This window comes from Panthera pardus, unplaced genomic scaffold (genome assembly GCF_024362965.1).
Source record: "Panthera pardus isolate Hobbes unplaced genomic scaffold, ASM2436296v1 HiC_scaffold_1, whole genome shotgun sequence".
In the NCBI taxonomy this organism is placed as follows: domain Eukaryota; kingdom Metazoa; phylum Chordata; class Mammalia; order Carnivora; family Felidae; genus Panthera; species Panthera pardus.
Window position 1 is genome coordinate 20,945,568 of NW_026526654.1, and position 21,763 is coordinate 20,967,330.

At 39.1% G+C, this 21,763-nt stretch overlaps 1 protein-coding gene across 7 annotated transcripts in view; it reads right to left on the reverse strand.

The window, feature by feature from the left end:
* UBAC2 (UBA domain containing 2) overlaps positions 1–21,763 on the reverse strand; it is a 191,847-nt gene that overhangs the window by 49,821 nt on the left and 120,263 nt on the right. For all 7 annotated transcript variants that reach the window (XM_019444003.2, XM_019444000.2, XM_053892494.1 and 4 more), the window contains exons 5-6: positions 21,002–21,125; positions 16,915–16,962 (exon numbers count right to left, since the gene is read on the reverse strand). In XM_019444003.2, the coding sequence (XP_019299548.2) occupies positions 16,915–16,962; positions 21,002–21,125 (172 nt within the window). The remainder of the gene's footprint in view (positions 1–16,914; positions 16,963–21,001; positions 21,126–21,763) is intronic.

Consider the following 21,763-nt stretch of genomic DNA (forward strand, 5'->3'; position numbering starts at 1 on the left):
GTGTGTGTATAATTTTTTTTTAACAAGGAAAGAGATAGGAAGTGTTATGGCAAAAACATATAATGGATTGGAGGCAAGGAATTAGAAATGCCTTTTCTAAAGATCTGGGTAGGAAGGAAAACAGAAAATGGGGCTGTATTGCATTGATTTTGCTGAAGATAGCAATGTGATGTTATAAACATAACAAAATAGGAAAATAATTGACCAAATTAGAACTGTGAGATTTGAATTAAATAAAAAATTTAAAATGTTTGCTTTTTCGATTCAAAGCCTCAACCATGATTGTGAGTTTGTCTATTTCTCCCTTTATTTCCCTTTTAATGTCTTGTATGTATTTGGAAACTGTTATTAGGCACACATATAATTGACCCTTATCATAACAAAGTATCCCTTTTTGTTTTTAGTAATACTCCTATAGCAACCTACTTTGTCTGATATGAATGTGGCATTTCAGCTTTCTGTTTCCATGATATATCTTTCTTTATCATTTGACTTTCAACCTTTGTGTGTGTGTGTGTTTACAGTGTGTTCTGTAGGTTGTATATAGCAGTTTCTGACTTTTAATTCCAGTCTGACCATTTCTGCCTTTTGATTAGAGTGTTGAACTCTTCATACTTAATGTACTTACTTTGATATATAGTTGGATTTTGCTATTTGGTTTCTATTTGTCTCATCTGTTTTTTGTTGTTTCTCCTTTCCTATTTTTCTTTTGTGTTAAAACAATAGTTTTTAGTACTTCATTTTAATTAATTAATTAATTTATTTTTTTAGCAATATCTCACTGCATATTTTTCTTGTGTTTGCTATAGGGATCTTACAGAATCTATCTTTAACTTACCACAATGTGTTTAGAGTTAATATTGAATTACTTCAAGTAAAATATAGGAAACTTGCAAGAGTTTAGTCCCACTTAACATCACCCCTATCCAATGCCACTTTTTTGTCTTATATAGTACACCTATATACTTCATACTATCAATATGGTGTCATTTTTGCTTTATGTAATCATGTTTTTTACAGAAATTAGGTAAAATAATAAAAATCCACAGCTTTTGCCTCTATTTAAAGAGATCACAATTTAGCAGAGGTTCTTAATTTGCAGAGTAGGGGAGTAATCGATTCTTTCAAGGAACTGACGAAAGCTAAAGATTTTCACTCTCTTGCCCATGTCTATGCCTGCCCCCCACCATCATGGAAACACTCACCAAAATTGTGTGTTCAGTTTTAGTAAGACCATCCTGTGAACAATTAGGATAATTTATAACCTATTAATAAATAAGTATACTACTGTAAATTCTGGCAGGGATAAAACAGGGCTTTTGTGCTCATTTGCTTAAATTTCATCAGAAGGGTTCGCTTCCTATTTGAATGTGTGCTCTGGAAGAGGAAGAAATGTGGTTGGTTTTGATCCGTTTGACCACTGTACCTAGAACAGTGTCTGGCACATAGTAAGAATCCTTTAAGTATTTGCTGAGAGAATGGCTCTACAAAAATAAATACGTTATTTTAGATTCACCTGTCTATGCCTCTGGTACACCAGTATGACCTCAAGTTGTCAAATAAATAAAATGCTATTCATAAATGTTTTAGCTATTCATAAAGGATTAAAATATGAAGAGCTCAGGCAGTTTAGTTTCCTATTAATATTTGATAATCACCACCCTTTTCTACGACAAGATGGGGAAGTTAAGAACACCTGCATTAAATTCTAAGTTATATACCTCATTACTACCATGAGCTTTCAGAGTGTATTATTATTACACCACATTTAGACATTACTTTTTTTAATGTTTACTTATTTTGAGAGAGAGTGTGGGCACTTAAGCACGAGAGGGGCAGAGAGAGAGGGGGACAGAGGATCTGAAGCAGGCTCCAGGCTCTGAGCTGACAGCACAGAGCCCGATGTAGGGCTTGAACCCACGAACTGTGAGATCATGACCTGAGCTGAAGTTGGACACCAACTGAGCCACCCAGGTGCCCCTTTACACATTACTTTTAACTTTAATTTTCATAATCGCATAAACCTATCACATACTGGGACTTCTGAATGAGAGTTTTCTCGAAACACACAGTTTGTGGGGGGAAAAAAGACAAAGAGGCTTTAAAAATAGACCAGATGCTCAAATTTGCATGTCGAGAGGCCAGGGGAAACACTAACAGAGGGGCTCCGGTTAGGCCCTCAGAGTGGGAAGCCCAAGATCAAGCTGACAGGCCCAATGACAAGGGACAAAGCAGTAGCACTGGTCTCGGGAAGGCCGGGACTGAGGTCCAGGATGACCAGATATGGAACAAGTGGCTTGGTCCTGGGAAGGCCAGCTAGAGCCAGAATCAGAGCATTCAAGCCACAGGAATCAGGAATCCTGGCCCAGGAAAAGAAACCCAGAGGTCAGGAGAGCATTCTAGGCCACGTGCAGTTGAAAGCACAGACCAAAGAGCCAGGCCACAGCCCTGGATTAGTGCTAGGAGCTCCCCCTAAGCTAACAGAAGCTATTACCTCATAAATCTAACTGAGAATGTAAAACTCAGGCAATGCTTTTCTTTTAGGCCATTAGTAAACATGGGCATCAATTACACTTATGCTGATTTTTCAGGTTAGTAGTCCTTTTAGAAAGGGAACCATGAAATAATGCTCATCGGGCAAATAAAGAATTTAATTTGCCGGGCATACAGTAGGTGAAACCCTCTTGATCATAGACAGTAAACCTCAAGTGTCCTCTGGTCCTGCTCAATATTAGCATGAAACCACAGCCGACAAAGGTGAGAAACCATGACTGGGCAAGGACACCCACCCAGGTGTTTAATGATCTCTTTCTGCAGGCAGCTGTGGCTGAACAGAAACCTACACAGCAAACTGCACCTTGGGGTCCTGTGAGCCATGGTCCCAACATTCAGAAACCTATCCTCTAATGGGACAATAGGATAAACACCAGGAGCTGCTCTTCTGGGGAGAAAGCGCTGCATTCACAAGACAGGGACGAACCAAGGGAACAAACGTCCCTTGGCACAGGGACCCTGTCATACGGACTTCATATGCACTCAGGTCCTAAAGAAACCAGACTGACTGAGGTTTTTCATCCAGCATTTATTCTCTCAACACATACTTAACATTTACAATGTGCCAGGCTGGTTCTAAATGCTGGGATACAGCAGGGAGCAAAACAAAGAAAATCTTTTCTCTTAACAGAACTTACATCTACCTATTCCCTTTCTTCATTAAAAGAAACAAAGGAGGAAACTTTGGAATTACTTTTTTTTTAACCCAAAGAATATGTATGCAAATTAGAATTGCCTAAAGTTATTTCTGCCATTTGTGATTAATTATGAAATGATTATTCTTTTCATAACAGACTGAATCATGGGACTTTCGCATTTATTGAAAGAGTCTTGCAATCTTGCTCTTTGTCAAGTGCAAAAATGATTCAGATGAACTTCTTGTAGCTTTCCTCTCTTTTAATATCACTTAAAAAAATTTTTTTTTAATGTTTATTTATTTTTGAGACAGAGAGAGACAGAGCATGAACACGGGAGGGGCAGAGAGAGAGGGAGACACAGAATGTGAAGCAGGCTCCAGGCTCTGAGCTGTCAGCACAGAGCCTGACGTGGGGCTCGAACTCACGGACCGTGAGATCATGACCTAAGTCGAAGTCGGACGCTTAACCGACCAAGCCACCCAGGCGCCCCTAATATCACTTTCAAGTATCTGATTAAAGCACTGGGTATCCTGATTCTTGGGGAGTTAAACTGGAAAAGGGATGGAATTAGATTGATCACAGAATTTTTCTTTTCTTTTCTGTTCTTTGCTTTGAGGAAAGAGGGGAAAGGGACAGAGGGAGAGAGAGAATCCCAAGCAGGCTCCACCCTCAGCATGGAGCACAACGCAGGGCTCAATCCGACAACTCTGGGATCGTGACCCAAGCCAAAATCAAGAGTTGGATGCTCAACTGACTGAGCCACCCAGGTGCCCCACAGATTGTTTCTAAATAAACTGTCTTAGGAGGCTGCTCTAAACTTCTCCTTTTGGAAAACCACAAATAACAATGCTTATATACAGAAGTTTATTCTCCTTCATGTTATAAAAGCTCTAACTAACTTAACTGCATTCCAGGCAGCAGAGGGAAGAAAATGAGGGAGGACAGAAGGACAAACGCTACTTTAAGGAGCCTTTCCAGAAGTCCCACCAACATGTGGGTTTACAGCTCACTGGCCAGGATGCCAGGATTTAATGTGATGGCGATACCCAGACGCAATGGAAACTGGGAAATGTGATATTTTATTTAGTTGGAGGCAATATTGACCCAAATGAGATGAAGGTTCTGCTACTAAGGAAAAAGTATGTCAGGAGACGAGCGTCTTCAGCACATGGGAAAAGCTTTATCAGGTATATTAACATAAATCCCTTTCAATACTCCTTTTAACAAGGATATCATCCCCCTTTAAAATTACATTCACTTTCATAAACTGATTTAAGAAAATAAAGAGAAAAGAGACTTATATTGAAACTTGTTTCCTAAATAAACTAAAAACGAATGTGAAGATGTAGGACGAATTATGCGTTTACAGATATAGACTCAATGGTGAAAAACACAATGCTTTCTAAGGCAAGAACAAGACAAGGATATCCATTCACCACTTTTATTTAACACTGTATCAGAGGTCTTAGCTAATGCAGTAAGAAAAAAAAAAATAGGCACAGAATGGAAAGGAAGAAGTAAAACATATAAACAAAATGTATTTCTTAATGACATGATCATGTATGTAGAAAACTCTAAGGAATCCATTGAAAAGCTACCAGAAATAATAAATTTAGCAAAACTGCAGGATACAATAGCAATATATAGAAATCAATTGCATTTCTATATACCAGCAACAAATAATTAGAAAAGAAGTTATAAAAACAACTCCATTTAAAATAGTATCAAAACCCACAAATACTTAGGAATACATTTACTAAAAGAAGTGCAGGGCCTATATATACTGAAAATTTAAAAACTGTAATGGGGACTTAAAGGCTTGCTAAATAAATGTAGAAATATACCATATTCATGGATTGGAAGACCCAATATTATTGAAATGTTTATATTAGTTATTTATTGCTGAATAACAAATTGCCCAAAACTTAGTGGCTTAAAAACAATAAGCAGTCGTTATACACACAGTATATATGGGTCAGAAATCTGAGGGCAGATTCATTAGGTGACTGTGGTTCAAGATCTCTCACAAGGCTGTAGTTAAGATGTTAGACTACCTGTGCTCATATGATGACTGGACATGAAGGATCAGCTTCCATGGTAGCTCAAAAACACAACTGGCAAGTTAGTGCTGATTGCTGGCAGGAGGCCACAGTTCTTTGCCATGTGGACCTGTCCATATTGCTGCTTCAGTGTCCTTGGGACATGGCAGCTGGCTTCCCCCAGAGCAAATAATCTGAGGGAGCAAGACAGAAGCATCTGTGTCTTTTATGACCTGTTCTTTGGAGTCACACACCATCATTTCTGCCATAGTGAACTGTTAAGTACAGGCCACACTCTAGGAGAGGGGAATTAAACTCCATTTCTTGAATTCTGAAAGGATTTGTGGGCACATTTTCAAATAATCTCAATGGCAATTCTCCCCAACTAATCTATAGTTTCAGTGAAATCTCAAACAAAATCTTAATTTGTTTTTGAAATCTTAATTTCTTTTTTTTTAAAGAAATTATAAGCTGATTTAAAAATGCATATGGAAAGTAAACATTCCAAAAACAGCTAAACAAGTTTTGAAAAAGAACAGCACTGGAAGACCGACATTATGTGATTTCAACTTAACATAAAGCAAAATTACTCAAGACAGTATGGTACTATGACATATGACAGTATTGGCGTAAAGATATGCATATAAATCACTGGGACAGAAAGGAAACTCAAGAAAGAGACCCACACTGGTTAACTGATTTTCAACAAAGGTGCCAAGGTAATGCAAAGGAGCAAACAGTCTCTTCAACAAATGGTGATGGAATGATACTAGATAACTGTATGGAAGAAAATATACCTCAGCTCTTACTTCACAAGAATTACACTCAAATGGGATCACAAACCTAAATGCAACAGCAGAAAGTATAAATTCTAGAAGAAAATATCGAATAAAAATCTTTGTGGAATTGGATTAGCACAGATTTCTTAAATAAGGCACCAAAGGCTCAAACTATTTTAAAATTGAAACACTGAATTAAATCAAGATTAAAAACTTTTGCTCACTGAAAGACATAATTCAGGAAACAAAGAGGCAAGCCACAGACTGGGATAAAATTTTTACAAAATATATCCAACAAAGGGCTTATGTACAGAATATAAAAAGAATCCTTTTAACTATTATAAGACAAATGTAACCCAGTGAAAAAGTGTGTAAAATATTTGAACAGATACCCCACAAAGGAAGATACACAAATGGCCAGCAGGCAGAAGATGTTCAAACCATTAGTCATTAGAGAAATGAAAATTAAAACCCAAGGTATCACTACATGCCAACTAGAATGGCTAAAGTTAAAAGAGCTGACAAAACCAAATGCTAGCAAGGATGTGGAGCAACTGGAACTCTCACGTATTGATGGTGGAAATGGACAACAGACAGCCACGGTAAATCATATTGTACTACTTTATAATGTTTAACATACATTTATCACATGACTCAGCAATTCTCCTCCCAGATATTCACTCAAGAGAAGTGGAAACATGTCCAACACAGCATTATTCCTAACAACTCAAACCTGGAAACAATCCAAATGTCTATCAACTGGTGAATGGACAAACTGTGGTACAACCATACCACAGGTTAATACAGTAACAAGGACTGAGAGTAATAAGACCAATCTTAAAAACATCATGTTACCTGAAAGAAGTAAAATACAAAAGAGTTCACACTGTACAATTCCAATTATATGAAATTTTAGAAAAGGCAAAACTAAAATGACATAAAGAATATGAGTGGTTACCTGGGCATGGCAGTTGGTAAGAGGACAGAGAGCAAAAGCAAAAGAAATGAAAAAATGATCAAGGTGACGGGGCTGTTTTCTACCTTGATGGTAGTGTTTGTTACCTGACCATATATAATTATCTTGATTGTTACATGGCTGTATACAATTACCAAAATTCACCAAAATTTACACTTAAAACTGAATTTTATTGTATATAAATAACACTTTAATAAAAGTTTTGGAGAAAAAGAAGTTTTCATAAGAAAGTGAATGTGAAGATCTAGAAAGATCTAGACATTTCTAGATACATTAATCTTCTTTTCAATTTTATAAGAGGTGGGACATTGGTAAACTAAAAACAATCTTCAGCAACAAAAACTTCGGATATATTGAAAATGTTCCCAGCTAACATGAACTAACAGAACTTTTTGGGAGTAAGCTATGCCACTGTTTATAATTAATAAATTCAAAATCACATGCATTGATTTTACCATAGTCCTTTCCCACAGGCTATCATTAGGATAGAAGAGAGATATCAACACAATCAGTCCCAAAAAGGAAGGAACATTGGACACTTCTATTTAAAAAAAGCAACCAAGAAACAGTTTAAAGAGATAATCAAAAGTGATTGAAGGGTTTCCATCTGTTGATAGGAAAACAATGAGAAGACTGTGGGAAACTGCTCTGTGCTGCAACTGACATGATAATCTACCAGTAATCATCTAAAATTGACAAGTACGGGTGTTTTCTTGGTAACCTCGTCCTTATCTTCATTTCTTTCTCCTTTGACCAGTAGCACTACATTATACACATGCACGCGCACACACATACACACACATATTTAAAATATATATATTTAAAATATACACGTGCATATATATTTTTTAATTTTTTTTAATGTTTGTTTATTTTTTGAAAGAGAGCGTGAGTGGGGGAGGGGCATAGAGAGAGAGAGAGAGAGAGGGAGACACAGAATCCGAAGCAGGCTCCAGTCTCCGAGCTGTCAGCACAAAGCCGCTGATGCAGGGCGCAAACTCACGAACCGTGAGATCATGACCTGAGTCAAAGTTGGACGCTTAATCCACTGAGTCACCCAGGCACCCCAATATATATACATATATATATGTTTAAATGTTTATTTATTTATTAAAGTTTATTTATTTTTGGGGAGAGAGAGAGAGAGAGAGAGAGAGCGAGCGCGCATGAGCGGGCCTGGGGCATACAGAGTGGGAGAGAGAGAGAATCCTAAGCAGGCTCCACACTGCCAGTGCTGAGCCTCCTATGGGGCTCAAACTCATGAACCGACGAGATGATGACCTGAGCTAAAATCAGGAGTTGAATGCTCAACTGAGTCACCCAGGTGCCTCCAGGTTAATATATTTTAAATTATCCTTTCAGCTTTTTCAAAGCCTTTTAAATTTCATTTTCTTGTACATGACAATGCCAGAAACACAAAGCAAGGAACTATTTGTTGAAAGGTGGGGTTTCAGCTGTAATTTTTTTTTTTTTTTTTTTAGTATTTCTTTGAGAGGGAGGTGCAGAAAGTGAGGGAGAGAGAGAATCACAAGTAGGCTCATGCTCAGTGTGGAGCCTGATGTGGGGCTTGATCTACAACTGTGAGATCATGACCTAAGCCGATATCAAGAGCTGGACACCCGGGGAGCCTGGGTGGCTTAGTTGGTTAAGTGTCCGATTCTGCTCAGGTCATGATCTCATGGTTCTGGAGTTCAAGCCCCGTACTGGGCTCTGTGCTATCAGCTGGGAGCCTGCAGCCTGCTTCAGATTCTGTGTCTCCCTCTCTCTCTGCCCCTCCCTACTCATGCTCTGTCAGTCTCTCTCTCTCAAAAATCAACATTAAAAAAAACCAAAAAACAGAAAAGAGTCTGACACTCAACTGACTGAGCCACCCAGGTGCCCCTGAGCTACACCTTTAACCCATTATATGGACGACCAGTTAAATATCTTAATCCTAGAAGAACAAGTATAGCAATAGGCTGGATTCTTTTTTTTTTTTTTAATTTTTTTTTTTTTTTTATTACGTTTCTTTATTTTTGAGAGGCAGAGAGAGACAGAGCCTGAGCAGGGGAGGGGCAGAGAGAGAGGGAGACACAGAATCCGAAGCAGGCTCCAGGCTCTGAGCTGTCAGCCCAGAGCCTGACGTGGGGCTTGACAAAACAGGAGATCATGACCTGAGCCGAAGTTGGACACTCAACTGACTGAGCCACCTAGGCGCCCCTGCTGGGTTCTTCACATCAGGATAGTAGGGGCTGCCAATGGGATAAGCCCACAAAATTCACAACAAAGGTTACAGAAAGTTGTTGACATGTGTCTTTCAGCACTGCTGGGTACTTTTAAAATTTCTTTATATCCAGGATCTCCCTCCTGATTCATGTCTACAACTGACAATGACCAGGGCCCCATGTTAGTGGTGTAGTCTAGGGAGGATCTAACAGTAACTTTGTGCATGTCTTGTGGTTGAAACTGACATAGATGAGAGCCCTGAAAGGAGCAATGGGAGGCCCTGGACCCACTGGACTAGGACAAAACGTCTGGCCGTTGGTCCTGGCACTACCACACATCAGTTGTGCAGTCAGAACTTCAGCTGCCCCATCTCTGAAATCTTTGATTTCCCATTTGGGAAGCCCGGTTTCTCCACCACTGCAGAGCTTGTGTTAACAACTTAGTATGGTAGTACACACTGAAAGCACCCTGACAGTCACAAAGCATTACAAAGTAATGCTTCGTAGCACAGAAACTATTTTGTGAATTCTGTGAATAGTGAATTTTGAAACTCAATAATTATTTATAGATTATTTTGGGATTATAAAGAATACTGTCTAATTCCTAAACTGAAAGACAAGATGACTCAGAAAAAGCTTCAAGGTCAGGACCTAAATGAGTGAGATTTTGCTCGGAAAAGAAGGGACCTAAGGGTGAAAGGAGGGATATAGTTGGAAGAAACTGCATGTGGTTATATAAATCTACCTCTTAGGAGCACAGACACTGAAGCTAGACTACCTGCATTTGAACTCTGTCTTCACTACTTATTAGCTTGTATTCTTAACAAGTTACTTAATCCTCTGTGCCTTTGTTTGTTTCATCTATAAAATGGGGATAACAGTCCCTATTTCATCAGGTTTTTATAAATGCTAATTAAGATAATATTTATAGGGGCGCCTGGGTGGCTCAGTCGGTTAAGCGTCTGACTTCAGCTCAGGTCACGATCTCGTGGTTCGTGAGTTCCATCCTCACATTGGGCTCTCTGCTGATAGCTCAGAGCCTGGAGCCTGCTTCAGATTCTGTGTCTCCCTCTCTCTCTGCTCCTCCCACCACTCACTCACTGTTTCTCTCAAAAACAAATAAACATCAAACAAAAAAAATATAATATTTATAAAGTGCTTGGAAAAGAGCTGTATTAGTCTGCTTTCTCTAGGCTGTCTATGCTGTGGGAACAGACCATCCCAAATTTCAGCAGCTTACAGCAAACATTTATTTTTCAACTCATTTTATATGTCGGCACAGCCATGCTCCATGTGTCCCCTTCATTCTGAGGTTTGGGCTGAAGGAGTAGCTTCTGTCTGGCACATGCTTTTCTCATGGCAAAGGGAACAGAGGAATGGTGGAGCTGTGCAGTGGTTCTCAGAACTTCTGCTTGAGAAGCATGCATCACTTCTGCTCACAGTTTAGTGGCTAACCTGAGTCACAGAGTAGAGGCTGATGTTGACAGAGCACGGGGAGGCCCCGCAGGGCGGCCCCCACTAGAGAAGGGCAGCACATACTTCGAGCAAGCAAAAGTATCTGAAGAAATAACATAATCTCCTACAAGCACATGGTACGAAGTAAAGAATAAGTGACGACTTAATGGCACAGAATCCCAAGATAGGACAAGATGTTCGGGAAGAGTCAAACTTAGCCAGTTTCTCTGAAATATATGGCACATAGGGGACAGACTGGTATGTGAGGCCAAATTTTGAAAGGAGGCTGGGTGTTTGCCTACAGGTGAAAGATAAAGTGCAGCAATAAAAATTTAACACCTGTATTTTATAAGCACTTCTGTGACAGCTTTATCAAGACACTGGTGATAATAAGTTCATTGATTCTACACTGAGCATGTAAAAATCAAGCCTACTGGACATTCCCTGTCTAACAGGACCTTCGTACTGTCAGCCTTGAACTCAGTGACAACTGTCACGCCATGGTAGAGGACAAAAGGGTTCTTTCAGTAGGTCCTGGCTACATGCAGTCAGGATGGGTGAGAGGGGCAGAGAGAGGAAGGGGAGGAAAGGGGGCTAAAGGACGAGGAACAAATGAATCCGTACGAGAGAGACAACGTGTGCTTGTGATGTGCGATACGCCGATAAGCACTCCATTTGGTGTTGGGATTATAAGCACCATGTTAACTGCAAGAAGGTGAAGGCACCCTGTACGTCTGGATGTTCCTGGGAAGTCACTACCGTCTTACACTTCTACATATGGCCCTTCCACAAGCCCAGCCAACTTCCCAGCTCTATCCAGCCTTGACTTCTCTCTGCTGGGTCTGCCCTCAGTTCAATGAACTGAAAACCTCAGGCATCAGGTGAGTTTTCGGACCCACTCTATTGTACCATTCTTTGGTCAATCCAGAGAAGAAACAGAAGGGAAGAAAGAAAAAAAGGAAGCATGAAGAGAAGAAAAAGACACGAAAAGGAGGAAAAGGAACAGAGGACCCAACACACCATTCTCATTCACCAGGGAGTAGTCAGGGCTCCAAACTTAACTCCAAAGAGTTTAGATCTCCACAGACTATGCTAGTTCCATAAGCTTTCCCCTTAATGTTATACCATGACTTGGAAAGCCAATCAACATAAGGTTCTGGGGACGCTTCACTGGCTCAGTTGGTTAAGCATTCAACTCTTCATTTTGGCTCAGGTCATGATCTCACATTTGTGGGATCGAGTGCTGCGTCACTGCTTGGGATTCTCTCTCTCTCTCTCTCTCTCTCTCTCTCTCTCTCTCGCTCTCTCTCAAATAAGTAAATAAACATTGTTTTTTAAAAAATCCATAAGGTTCTGTCTGATGCTTTTTCTTTTTCAGCTACCATAAGACAATGTCTTATATTTTTTGTTTAAAACTATTGTGGATGGATGAGTAAAAAAGCAATCATAGCCCACAAATGAGGCATCCTGACTTCTACAGGATTGCTCACTTTTCCCTTCCTCTTTTTCATGATTTACAAACCCTAATGAGACTTCTGTAATCTCCCACCATTGTGAGGCTTTTTTGTTTTGTTTGAAAAGCTTTAAAGATCCCCAATGCCTACAGAAGGAAATACAAACTCAAACCACATTCAAAGTTCTAAATAATCTGCCATCAATCTATGTTTCTAATCTTATTTTTGGGTAGGGCAGATTCTTTTTTTCTCCCATTAGGTTGCTTGATCATAAGCTAATCAAAGTCTGACATATTGTAGAGAACAGGGAAAGAACGCAGGAAACAGGCAGGCTGCAAAGGATAGCTGAAGGGGATAAGCCTGGAGTCTGAAAAATATAGGCCTGTCTCTTAATTTGTCCCCAGAGAGTTCAAAAGAGGACCAAATGACGATAAATATATGAACTGTAAAAAGAAAATTGGCGAAAGCAGGCTCTTTCTGTTTTAATCATTCCAGAATCAGCTCAGGCCCGAGACTTCAACTTTTGAGAATTAGGGTACATCCCAGTGGTGATGACTCACTACTCTATGATTCATAAAATGGCAGAAAATGAAGAAGTACAGGGATATGGATGGCCCAAAGGCTCTCTGCAGAAGCACAGAAAGAACTTAAATAAAGTTCAGTAAGGAAACAACATGGTCTCTAAGGAGAAAAAGTATTAATGTGTAACAAGACCAGAGAACTTGTTACTATATAAAGAATGCCCCCAATTTCTGAAGGCCGCTCACCAGAGACCTTAAGAAGACAGTCAAATATGACAGTGAAAATGTGATGGAAGCAGGTGGGCACTAACACCTCGAAGTTCGTGCTTGCACTGAGATATTTCACTTGGCTATCGTAGCCAAGCTTTCCAATTACAATTTTGTGACCTTTCATGGAAACGGTTGTTATTTTAAATATTAAATGTTGGTATTAAAAACCAGAATTAACAAAGGAGAAACAATACAACATAAAATACGTATTCATGACACATGTGAATAATCTCGAAGTAATCTTTAAGCAAACCTGAATGCCCCTGACCCTTTCTGGGCAGCAGGTGGAATCTGGGCTGGATCACAAAACAGAACTGAAGAGTGACAGCTGTCCTAGGCAACTGACTTAGTACTGCCCCTGGAAAGCTAAATACTCTTCCCCTCTCAACCTAGGAAAAAAATTTAGTCCTCCTTTTCTCTGTGACATCACTGAAGACAGAAAGCAGGCTCCTACTTAAGTTAAGTGCTGTCCTGACTCAACTCTATCAACCACTCTCCTTTCAGTCAGTGAGGTATTTTAAAGTTTTATATTCAGAAACATTTATAATCATGCAAGAATAAATAACACAAGGAGAGATTAAAAACTAGCCTACCCAAAATAAACCCACCAGTAACTAAATAAAATAAATCTGAAGTTGGCAGCTTTCCAGAAAAGCATGAGTAAAGTTTGTGGTTTCTATGACAGCAGATACACATGACTTATGTTTTACACAAATGTCTTTTTCAGAAAAAAGCTCCTTCTCCTAAACAACACAGAATGGCCAGATTGAAATAAAATCGCTTCCTTAACACACACAGTATGTCAGGAGAACTATTGGTTTCAATGCTGGAAGGTGAAATTTCATTAACAGGTTTCCTAATATGCCCCCAGAACACTCAATACCATCTGTGCAGTTCTTTTTGTAGTAAGAATTTTATTTTATTTTTTAGCATTTGATGTAGGATTAAGAAAAAAAAAAAAAAAGGGAAGTCACTTGATATACATGGGAGAGAAGTCACGTTGAGCAACAGACATCTGGGACAAGCTGTGGCTTTGTGAATCTCAGACCCTGATTCTATAATCAAGTAATGTGTAAACCGAACATTCACAAATAATTTTAATATCCTTTATAATTATCCGTATCTAAAGTATACTATATTATATTAATGTTTCATAATAAAAACGTGTTTTTTTGGAAAAAGTCAGAAATAAAATATTCATTAAATTCAATACAAGCACCAACATTACTGTAAGGCATGAAGGAAAGAAACACTGGCTATGATTATCACTGATGTTAATCACTGTAAATAAACATAATATCATCTAATTATGATGGAATAATAATGAAGAACAAAACTGAAATGAATATTTGTCAGATTTGTGTTCACTGTAGGTCAACATAGGCTGAATTAATTACTGTTAAAAGTGAAAATTCAATGGGCTCAGAGGTGTTCATGTATAGGTAGACTGTTTAAATGCTAAATTCTGGGAATTATATTCCAAATACTGTGCAATGCTATTTACTCTTCTTCTTCCTCTTTTTTTTTAAAGTTTATTTATTTTTGAGAGAGACAGAGATAGAGAAAGCACACGCTGGGGAGGGGCAGAAATAGAGGGGGACAGAGGATCCAAAGCAGGCTCTGTGCTGACAGCAGAGAGCCTGATACAGGGGTCAAACCCACGAACCGTGAGATCATGACCTGAGCCGAAGTCGGATGTTTAACCGACTGAGCCACCCAGGTGCCCCTCTATTTACTCTTCTTAAGGGATTTTTATGTTAAAAATTTGTTAAACTTCTGACTCTTAAAAAGAAAAAATCCAACAATTCCATACATCACACAGTTCTTATCACGACAAGACACCCCAAACTAATATAACACTGTATGTTTACTATACTGGAATTAAAAACTTAACTGTAAGAAATTTAAACAAGTACCTACTACCTGTTAAACATGTAGTGGAAAAGACTGTGATCACAACACGCATATTTTAGATTTTAAAAAGACTACAAAGAAATGAAAAAATGCAACCTCCAATTCTAGAGCACTGAATGCCACAAAATGAAACTTTCTGGCGTGATAGCAAGCACTTGATTTAAAACCAGAAGTCTGAAAACAATAAAGAAACAAAATGAAATGTTTCAAAACAAATGTCACATAATGAGTGATTAAAGAAGGGTTTGGATAATATGACCCAATCAATCAATAGTAAACCAGCACAGTGAAATAGCATATAGTCAGTCCGGTACTTCTCAAATTCTTGAATGCTTCAGGAAAATACTGAAAACAGGACTCAAGACCATTTGCTGCTAAAAGAAACAAAACGTATCAGGAAAGAAATAGTAGACCATCATGCTGCTCTTATTATGAGAGCATCACACTATCTATTGTTTGCAGGCTAGTGAAGTAGCTTTTAATCAAACTGACAGTTCAAGTGGGAGGAGATTAGGAGATTAAGAGACAGCTTGGTGACCATGCCCCACAGATGCAGTCTGATCCCACACTGTCACCAGTCACTATGAAGTCTTAGGAACACAAGAGGCTTGGATGGTTTGAAGACCACATAATGGAGGTCAGCTCTGTGGGCCTGTGTTATCTGGGTGCCTGAGACAGGTATTTCTGGAGGCGAAAACAAAGTGACTTCAACCCTCAGGATGTGGGCTGGCAGCCTGGAGAATGAAGGACTAAATTGTAAATGAAAAGAATGAGCACACAGAAGAAACTGTACAGAGTGCATAAAGGAAGGAGAGGTGAGCAGGTCTAAAGTAACAACACAGGGGCCCAAATCCCACCCACCAGGAAATAAGACTAAATCATAACACCAAAAAAGTCTGCAGGGGAGTGCATGGTTATTTCCAAATCCTTTCCCGGTGATGCTATATATATCACGATGAATCCCTTCTTCATCAATCTTCCCCAAGAAAAAAATTAAAACTATATTCCATACACACTAATTATTACAAACTTATTTTTATATAAGCTTGGGAGTACAAATTTAAGTTATGGATGAAAAATAAAACAACTTCACGTTCTAGATTTCTTTTTAAAGATCTCATGAATACAGTTTAAGACAAATGCTTGATAAAATAGCACAGCAGGGGACAGGTGGGATGAAGCCATTCCAGTGCACAGGTGAGGACGCAGCCCAAACCCTTCAGCTCATCTCTGCCGCCTTCTCTGGCCACCACCCAGACGATTCTCCTGCCAGTTCTAGTCCACCTGACTTTCCATTTTGCCTTATTTTCCCCTTGCATGACAATGTCTCTTCACAAAACAAGAACATCTCTGGTTATTTTTAGTAAGTCCAACTTCAATTTTTTCTGTCATTTTTTTTCTACTGTGAGTTCGACTGCTAAGGTAATTTTAAAAAACAGTAACAAGAGGGGCACTGGGGTGACTCAGTCAGTTAAAGGTCCAACTCTTGATTTCAGCTCAGGTCACGATCTCACCGTTTATGAATTCGAGCCCTGCATTGGGCTCCACGCTGACAGTACAGGGCCTGTTTCTGATTCTCTCTCTTCCTCTCTCCCTGCCCCTCCCCTGCTCACACTCTCTCAAAATAAATAAATAGACTTAAAAAAATTTGAGGGGCGCCTGGGTGGCTCAGTCAGTTAGGCGTCCAACTTAGGCTCAAGTCATGATCTCAAGGTTTGTGAGTTCGAGCCCCGCACTGGGCTCTCTTCTGTCAGCACAGAGCCCGCTTCGGATCCTCTGTCTCCCTCTCTCTCTGCCCCTCCCCTGCTTGTTCTCTCTCTGTCTCAAATAAATTAATTAATTAAAAAAATTTTTTTGAAAAAAAAAATTAACAAGAAACTCAGCTAAAACTTTCATCAAAATTACCTTGAAAACTGAGACAAACTGGCCCCCTTCATCTTAACTGTTGATGTAACTGGCCCCTCTGCATTACTAAGGAAGCAGCACTGAGACGGAGCTGACACAGTTAAAAGAATGTTGGAGACCAGTGAATATACCCATAATCCAAAGGTGACATTTTCCCTAAAGTTGCTTCAGAAAAGTGAGTTTAGGGGGAGGGAAATCACACTTACAAGTCCACTTATGGCTATAATCCAGATGTAGGAACCAGAGGTGAAAAGCTATAAAAGAAAAAAAAAAGGCAACTAAAAATTAAATTCAACCGCCAGTCACAGCATACTTCTGTTTACGTAACTACAGTGATATCCATTTAAATAGTAATTGTATATCTCTTAATATAAACAAGTAGAAAATTAATAAGTATCAATTCTGTCATCCAAAAGAAAATGATATACTTTTTCTTTTTTTTAAACCAAGCTCTTAGCCTTCCCATAGCCTAAAATAGACTGGTTGCACCTAACCCACTCCTGTGCAAAGAAAAATAAGTTAAATTCAAGTATATTCTTATTTATAAATCGACATTAATTGATTTAAACAAAGCAAAATACCACATACCAAGCAATTATTACAATCAACAACATACAAAATGCGTAGTCACCATCCCATGCCTGGTGCTGAGTAATGGCAGGTGACATTAGTTTCCACAGTTCTCTCATTTTAATTTCTCATCACTGTCACTCTAATTTTGGACGGGCCGACTTGTGTGAGCACACAGGCATGTCCAGGGCTGCTCGACTTACCTGCTGTGCCTCTCATTCCAGACCACTCAGGGAAGAGCAAACTAGACAATGACACTGAAGTTAATCCATGCAAAAGTAATCAGAATTAAGCCTCATAAAATCTCTCCCTTTGTTTTCCAAATCATTTACATAGGAGAGTTGTGCTGAGGTTAAACAAAAAAAAGTCGTAAGACATTCAAAGTGTTGCTGTGAGAAGGGAAAGATCTAGAACCTACTGTTTGTTCATATTTATACCATTATATTGGGTGTATGAGGACTTCTGCTCCTAGACAAAGAAGCATGACCAGGGGTTAAGTACAGACACTGTGCTAAATGGAAATCTCAAAGTTCTGCACATTTATCAAGGATCTATAAAAAGAGAGAGAGAGAGAGAGAGAGAGAGAGAGAGAGAGAGAGAAACATAAACAGAAGAGAGATACAAAGGTAAGAGAAGACAAAGTACAGGCAAAAAGGAGGCTGACAAATTTTGTTCTTAGTGCTACCTTACAGAGAAAGGAGCACTGGTTGCAAATTTAAATTTAATCCCTTGATCTAAAATTTAATCCTTTTACCTAGTGTAAACGACTTTGAAAATAAAAAGGATGAAAACTATGTGGAAAAATATTTTTCTGTAGTTTTATTCTAAAAATATAAAGAATAATAAAATAGCTAACACTTTTTTGCCATTGTTTTATTTTGTTTTTGTTTGTTCGCTTTTAGCTAACACTTTCATAGCACTTACTATGTGCCAAGCATCGATCTTAACGCTTTTCATATATTAAAGTTATTGAATCCTCCTAATCACCCTACAAGGTAAGTTCTATTATTAACTCTATTTTAATCATAAAAACGGAGAGGTTAAGTAACCTGCTAAGATCAGAGAGCTGGCAGTGTACCCAAGAGGTCTGGCTCTGCCGCCCAGTGATCATGACCTCCAAGCTGTCATGTCTCATACACGAGTAAGAAGAGCGTATCATTAATTCCGTCAATAAAAAATTATTTCCTTTGGACTCTTAAGCCCCTCATCTTATTGCATGTTTGGTCCCAATTGTGTCTGCTCATGCTTTAACAGTAGGTATGTTTTTTCTCACTGCTGGGCTCCTTGAGGATAAGGGTGCTACATCTCATACTTCATTTTATCTTCCACAGCCCCCAGCATAGGGCACTACGTGACTGGCTCTCAAGCCATCTGATACCTTCAGAAACATTTTTGCTCTTCTGATAATAATTAAAATCATTCAATCATTCATTCATTCATTCATTCATCCATCCATCCAATGTCCCTGGCTTCAAAAAGTGTTATGCAGGAGACAGAAAGACACAGAAACATATGTGAAGGTCAAGGGAGGAGGGAGGTAGGGAGAGAATAGAAACTTAGAGGAAAAGGGGTCCCCATTCACATCAAGGTGGGGAGTGGTGGGAGTTGATACTGAATAGGCAAAAAGAACCCTGGATGCCATTTATGGTAAGGACTTTAGATGTTATCAAAAGCCAATGAGGCATCTCCACCTCTATTTCCCAATACTAATTTCTACCTCACCAAAAAAAAAAAAAAAGGAAAAAAAGAAAAAGAGAACATTCACAATCTCAGAAAAACCAATAGAGACAGAAATTATTAATTAATATTGGAACCAAATGACTTAGTTCTTACTATCTGTTTGGATTATCTTGACCGACCAACAGTATTATCTCTAATCCTTCAAGGAACCTTGTAAGATAGACATTATCATCCCCACTTTATGGATGGGCAAATGGAAGCTCAGAAAAGTGACAAAGCAAATAACTACCAAAACAAGTAATCAAACCAAAGTCCACTTGGCTCCAAAGACCTTCCATAATGCTCCACTTAATGCCTACACCATAATTAATAAAACAACATTTTTCACCCTCAAGGATGCTCTATAACTTTAGTTATATAAGGCACTATAGAGTCAACAAGAGGCTCCGAGGGTTTTCAAAACTGACCCAAGTCTCATCTCCTTGCTAAACTAGAACTTGGGTCTCCTGCCCCAGGTCCAGGGTACTCTTCTATCACCGCATTCTGCCTTCTGCTGTAATTCTTTTTAAAAAGTAAACATGCGGGGCGCGTGGGTGGCTCACTCAGTTAAGCATCTGACTCTTGATTTTGGCTCAGGTCATGATCTCACGGTCCTGAGACTGAACTCCATGTTGGGCTCTGCACTGGGCATGCAGCCTGCTTAAGATTCTCTCTCTCTCTATGGAGCACCAGGGTGGCTCAATCGGTTGAGTGTCTGACTTGAGCTCAGGTCATGATCTCACAGTTCGTGGGTTTGAGCTCCACATTGAGCCCTGTGCTAACAGCTCCGAGTCTGGAGCCTGCTTCGGATTCTGTGTCTTCCTCTCACTCTCTACCCCTCCCCCCGCTCATACTCTGTGTCTGTCAAAAATAAATACACATTTTTTTTTAAAAGATTCTCTCTCTTTCTCTCTCTCTGCCCCTCTCCCTCACTCTCTCTCTCTCTCGCTCAAAAAAAAAAAAAAAAAACCCACAAACTAAAATCTTTAAAAAAGTAAACTGCCACCGCAAATCCTAGCAGTAAGAATAAACTGCAGAAAAGTGCTATTAGGTGATACATTAGGAAGGATAAGGGAGAGTAATTGTATGCAGGCTGAGAGATGAAGAATATACATTTCATGAGAAACAGTTGTAAAAGTGGTGAGGAAACACTCACCCCAGATGAACCATTGATAACACCTGACAGCACGCTAGACAGGTTGGAGGAAATATCAAAGGTTAAAAGGGGAGGGAGGAGGGCATTTGACAGAGACACTAGTATCCGGTTTGATATATGTGGGATAAGGAATGTTATGAGTATTAACAGTGGATCAAAAGGCCATGGTGCTGCAGGGAACAGCAGAATAAAAGTTCACATCAAAAGCTCTGAGAATGAAAGAAAAGTGAGGAGTATTACAGGGAGAAAATGAAAATCGTGTTATCTTCTGTCACTTGGCCTGGAACCCAGCAGAGGTAGGTCAATGGCACTGGATATTGGTGAACATAACCTTTTCCAATTTAGATCAAACAATAGGAACTCTCGAAGGTCTTCGAATCAAACCACTTAGCAAAGTGGCCATACAGCACAGAAGTTATAAAGTTGGTAAGGCATGTCTGGTTTCTTCTTCAGCGCTCTATTTGTAACACTGTACTCATTAATTTTGACAGTGAATTTCCAGTTTCCACCTTTTGACGGGTCTCATTTGTTTCCACTTCATACTGTGATTTGTAAAAGGTACTTACACGGAATTGTACAATGAAATTAAAATATTTTCCACTGATACAAATTACAGTGAAAGCTCTTATCAGATTTCTAAAGACTATGAAAGTATTCTAGTACATTATATACCTTGATGTTCTTGTTCTGTAACACTTCCTTTGAACATTTGATATAGATCATGAAGCCAAACTTATGGGGAAAAGAACATTGTTTTCAAGGAGATCAAATGAGAAAAAGACATCCCCCCCATACCAAAAAAAAAAGATCTGGTTAAAGAAACATGAACATAAAAATGCATACTATACCTGTAGTCCCAATATATAAATCAATGTCTTGTTTGTGATGGACAATGGGCCCAGAATTTGTGCCACTTGGACTCTCGGTATGGAGCAGTAAAATGGTACAAACAGAGCAAACACAGGTGCCAGGCTATGCAAACAAACAAACAAAAAAATCACTATAGTATAATACTCAACTTAAAATACGAATAGCAAATATATATTTGAAGCAACACTGCTTATTTCTATCTGAAAGCATGGTCTTAGATATACAAACTAGATTCTACATGTGCATCACATCTGAAATAATTTGTACTTATATAATATATAACACTTTATGAAAACTCTAACTATCTAAACACTTATTGACTCTCCTAAAACTATTGCAGAGGTGGTTCAGCATCTACTAATTGTCAGGCATTGTAAGAAAATTTAAAGTTGGCACTGTGTTTTCTTCCCATGAATGACTTAAATCTAATGAAAGAGATTTTCACAAAAGCAACAAACGTAATCTATCATGGTCACATCCCAAAGTCTCCTCTCACACTGTCCAACTATATCACCACAGCGCTTGACACTCTTCCCACTCCTACCTTTCCTTCCTCAAACCCCTTCTTCCCCCTACCTTAAAACCTGTTCTTGCTGGTCCCCCAGATTTCTCCTGCCACTCTTCTTCTACCCTCTCCAGGGCTCGCCATAGCCTCTTCTTACTCCAGTGTCTCCTTGTTATCGTCTCGAGCCATTCCATGGCATGGATTACGAAAATGGAGTCCCCAAACTGTCAGCCTG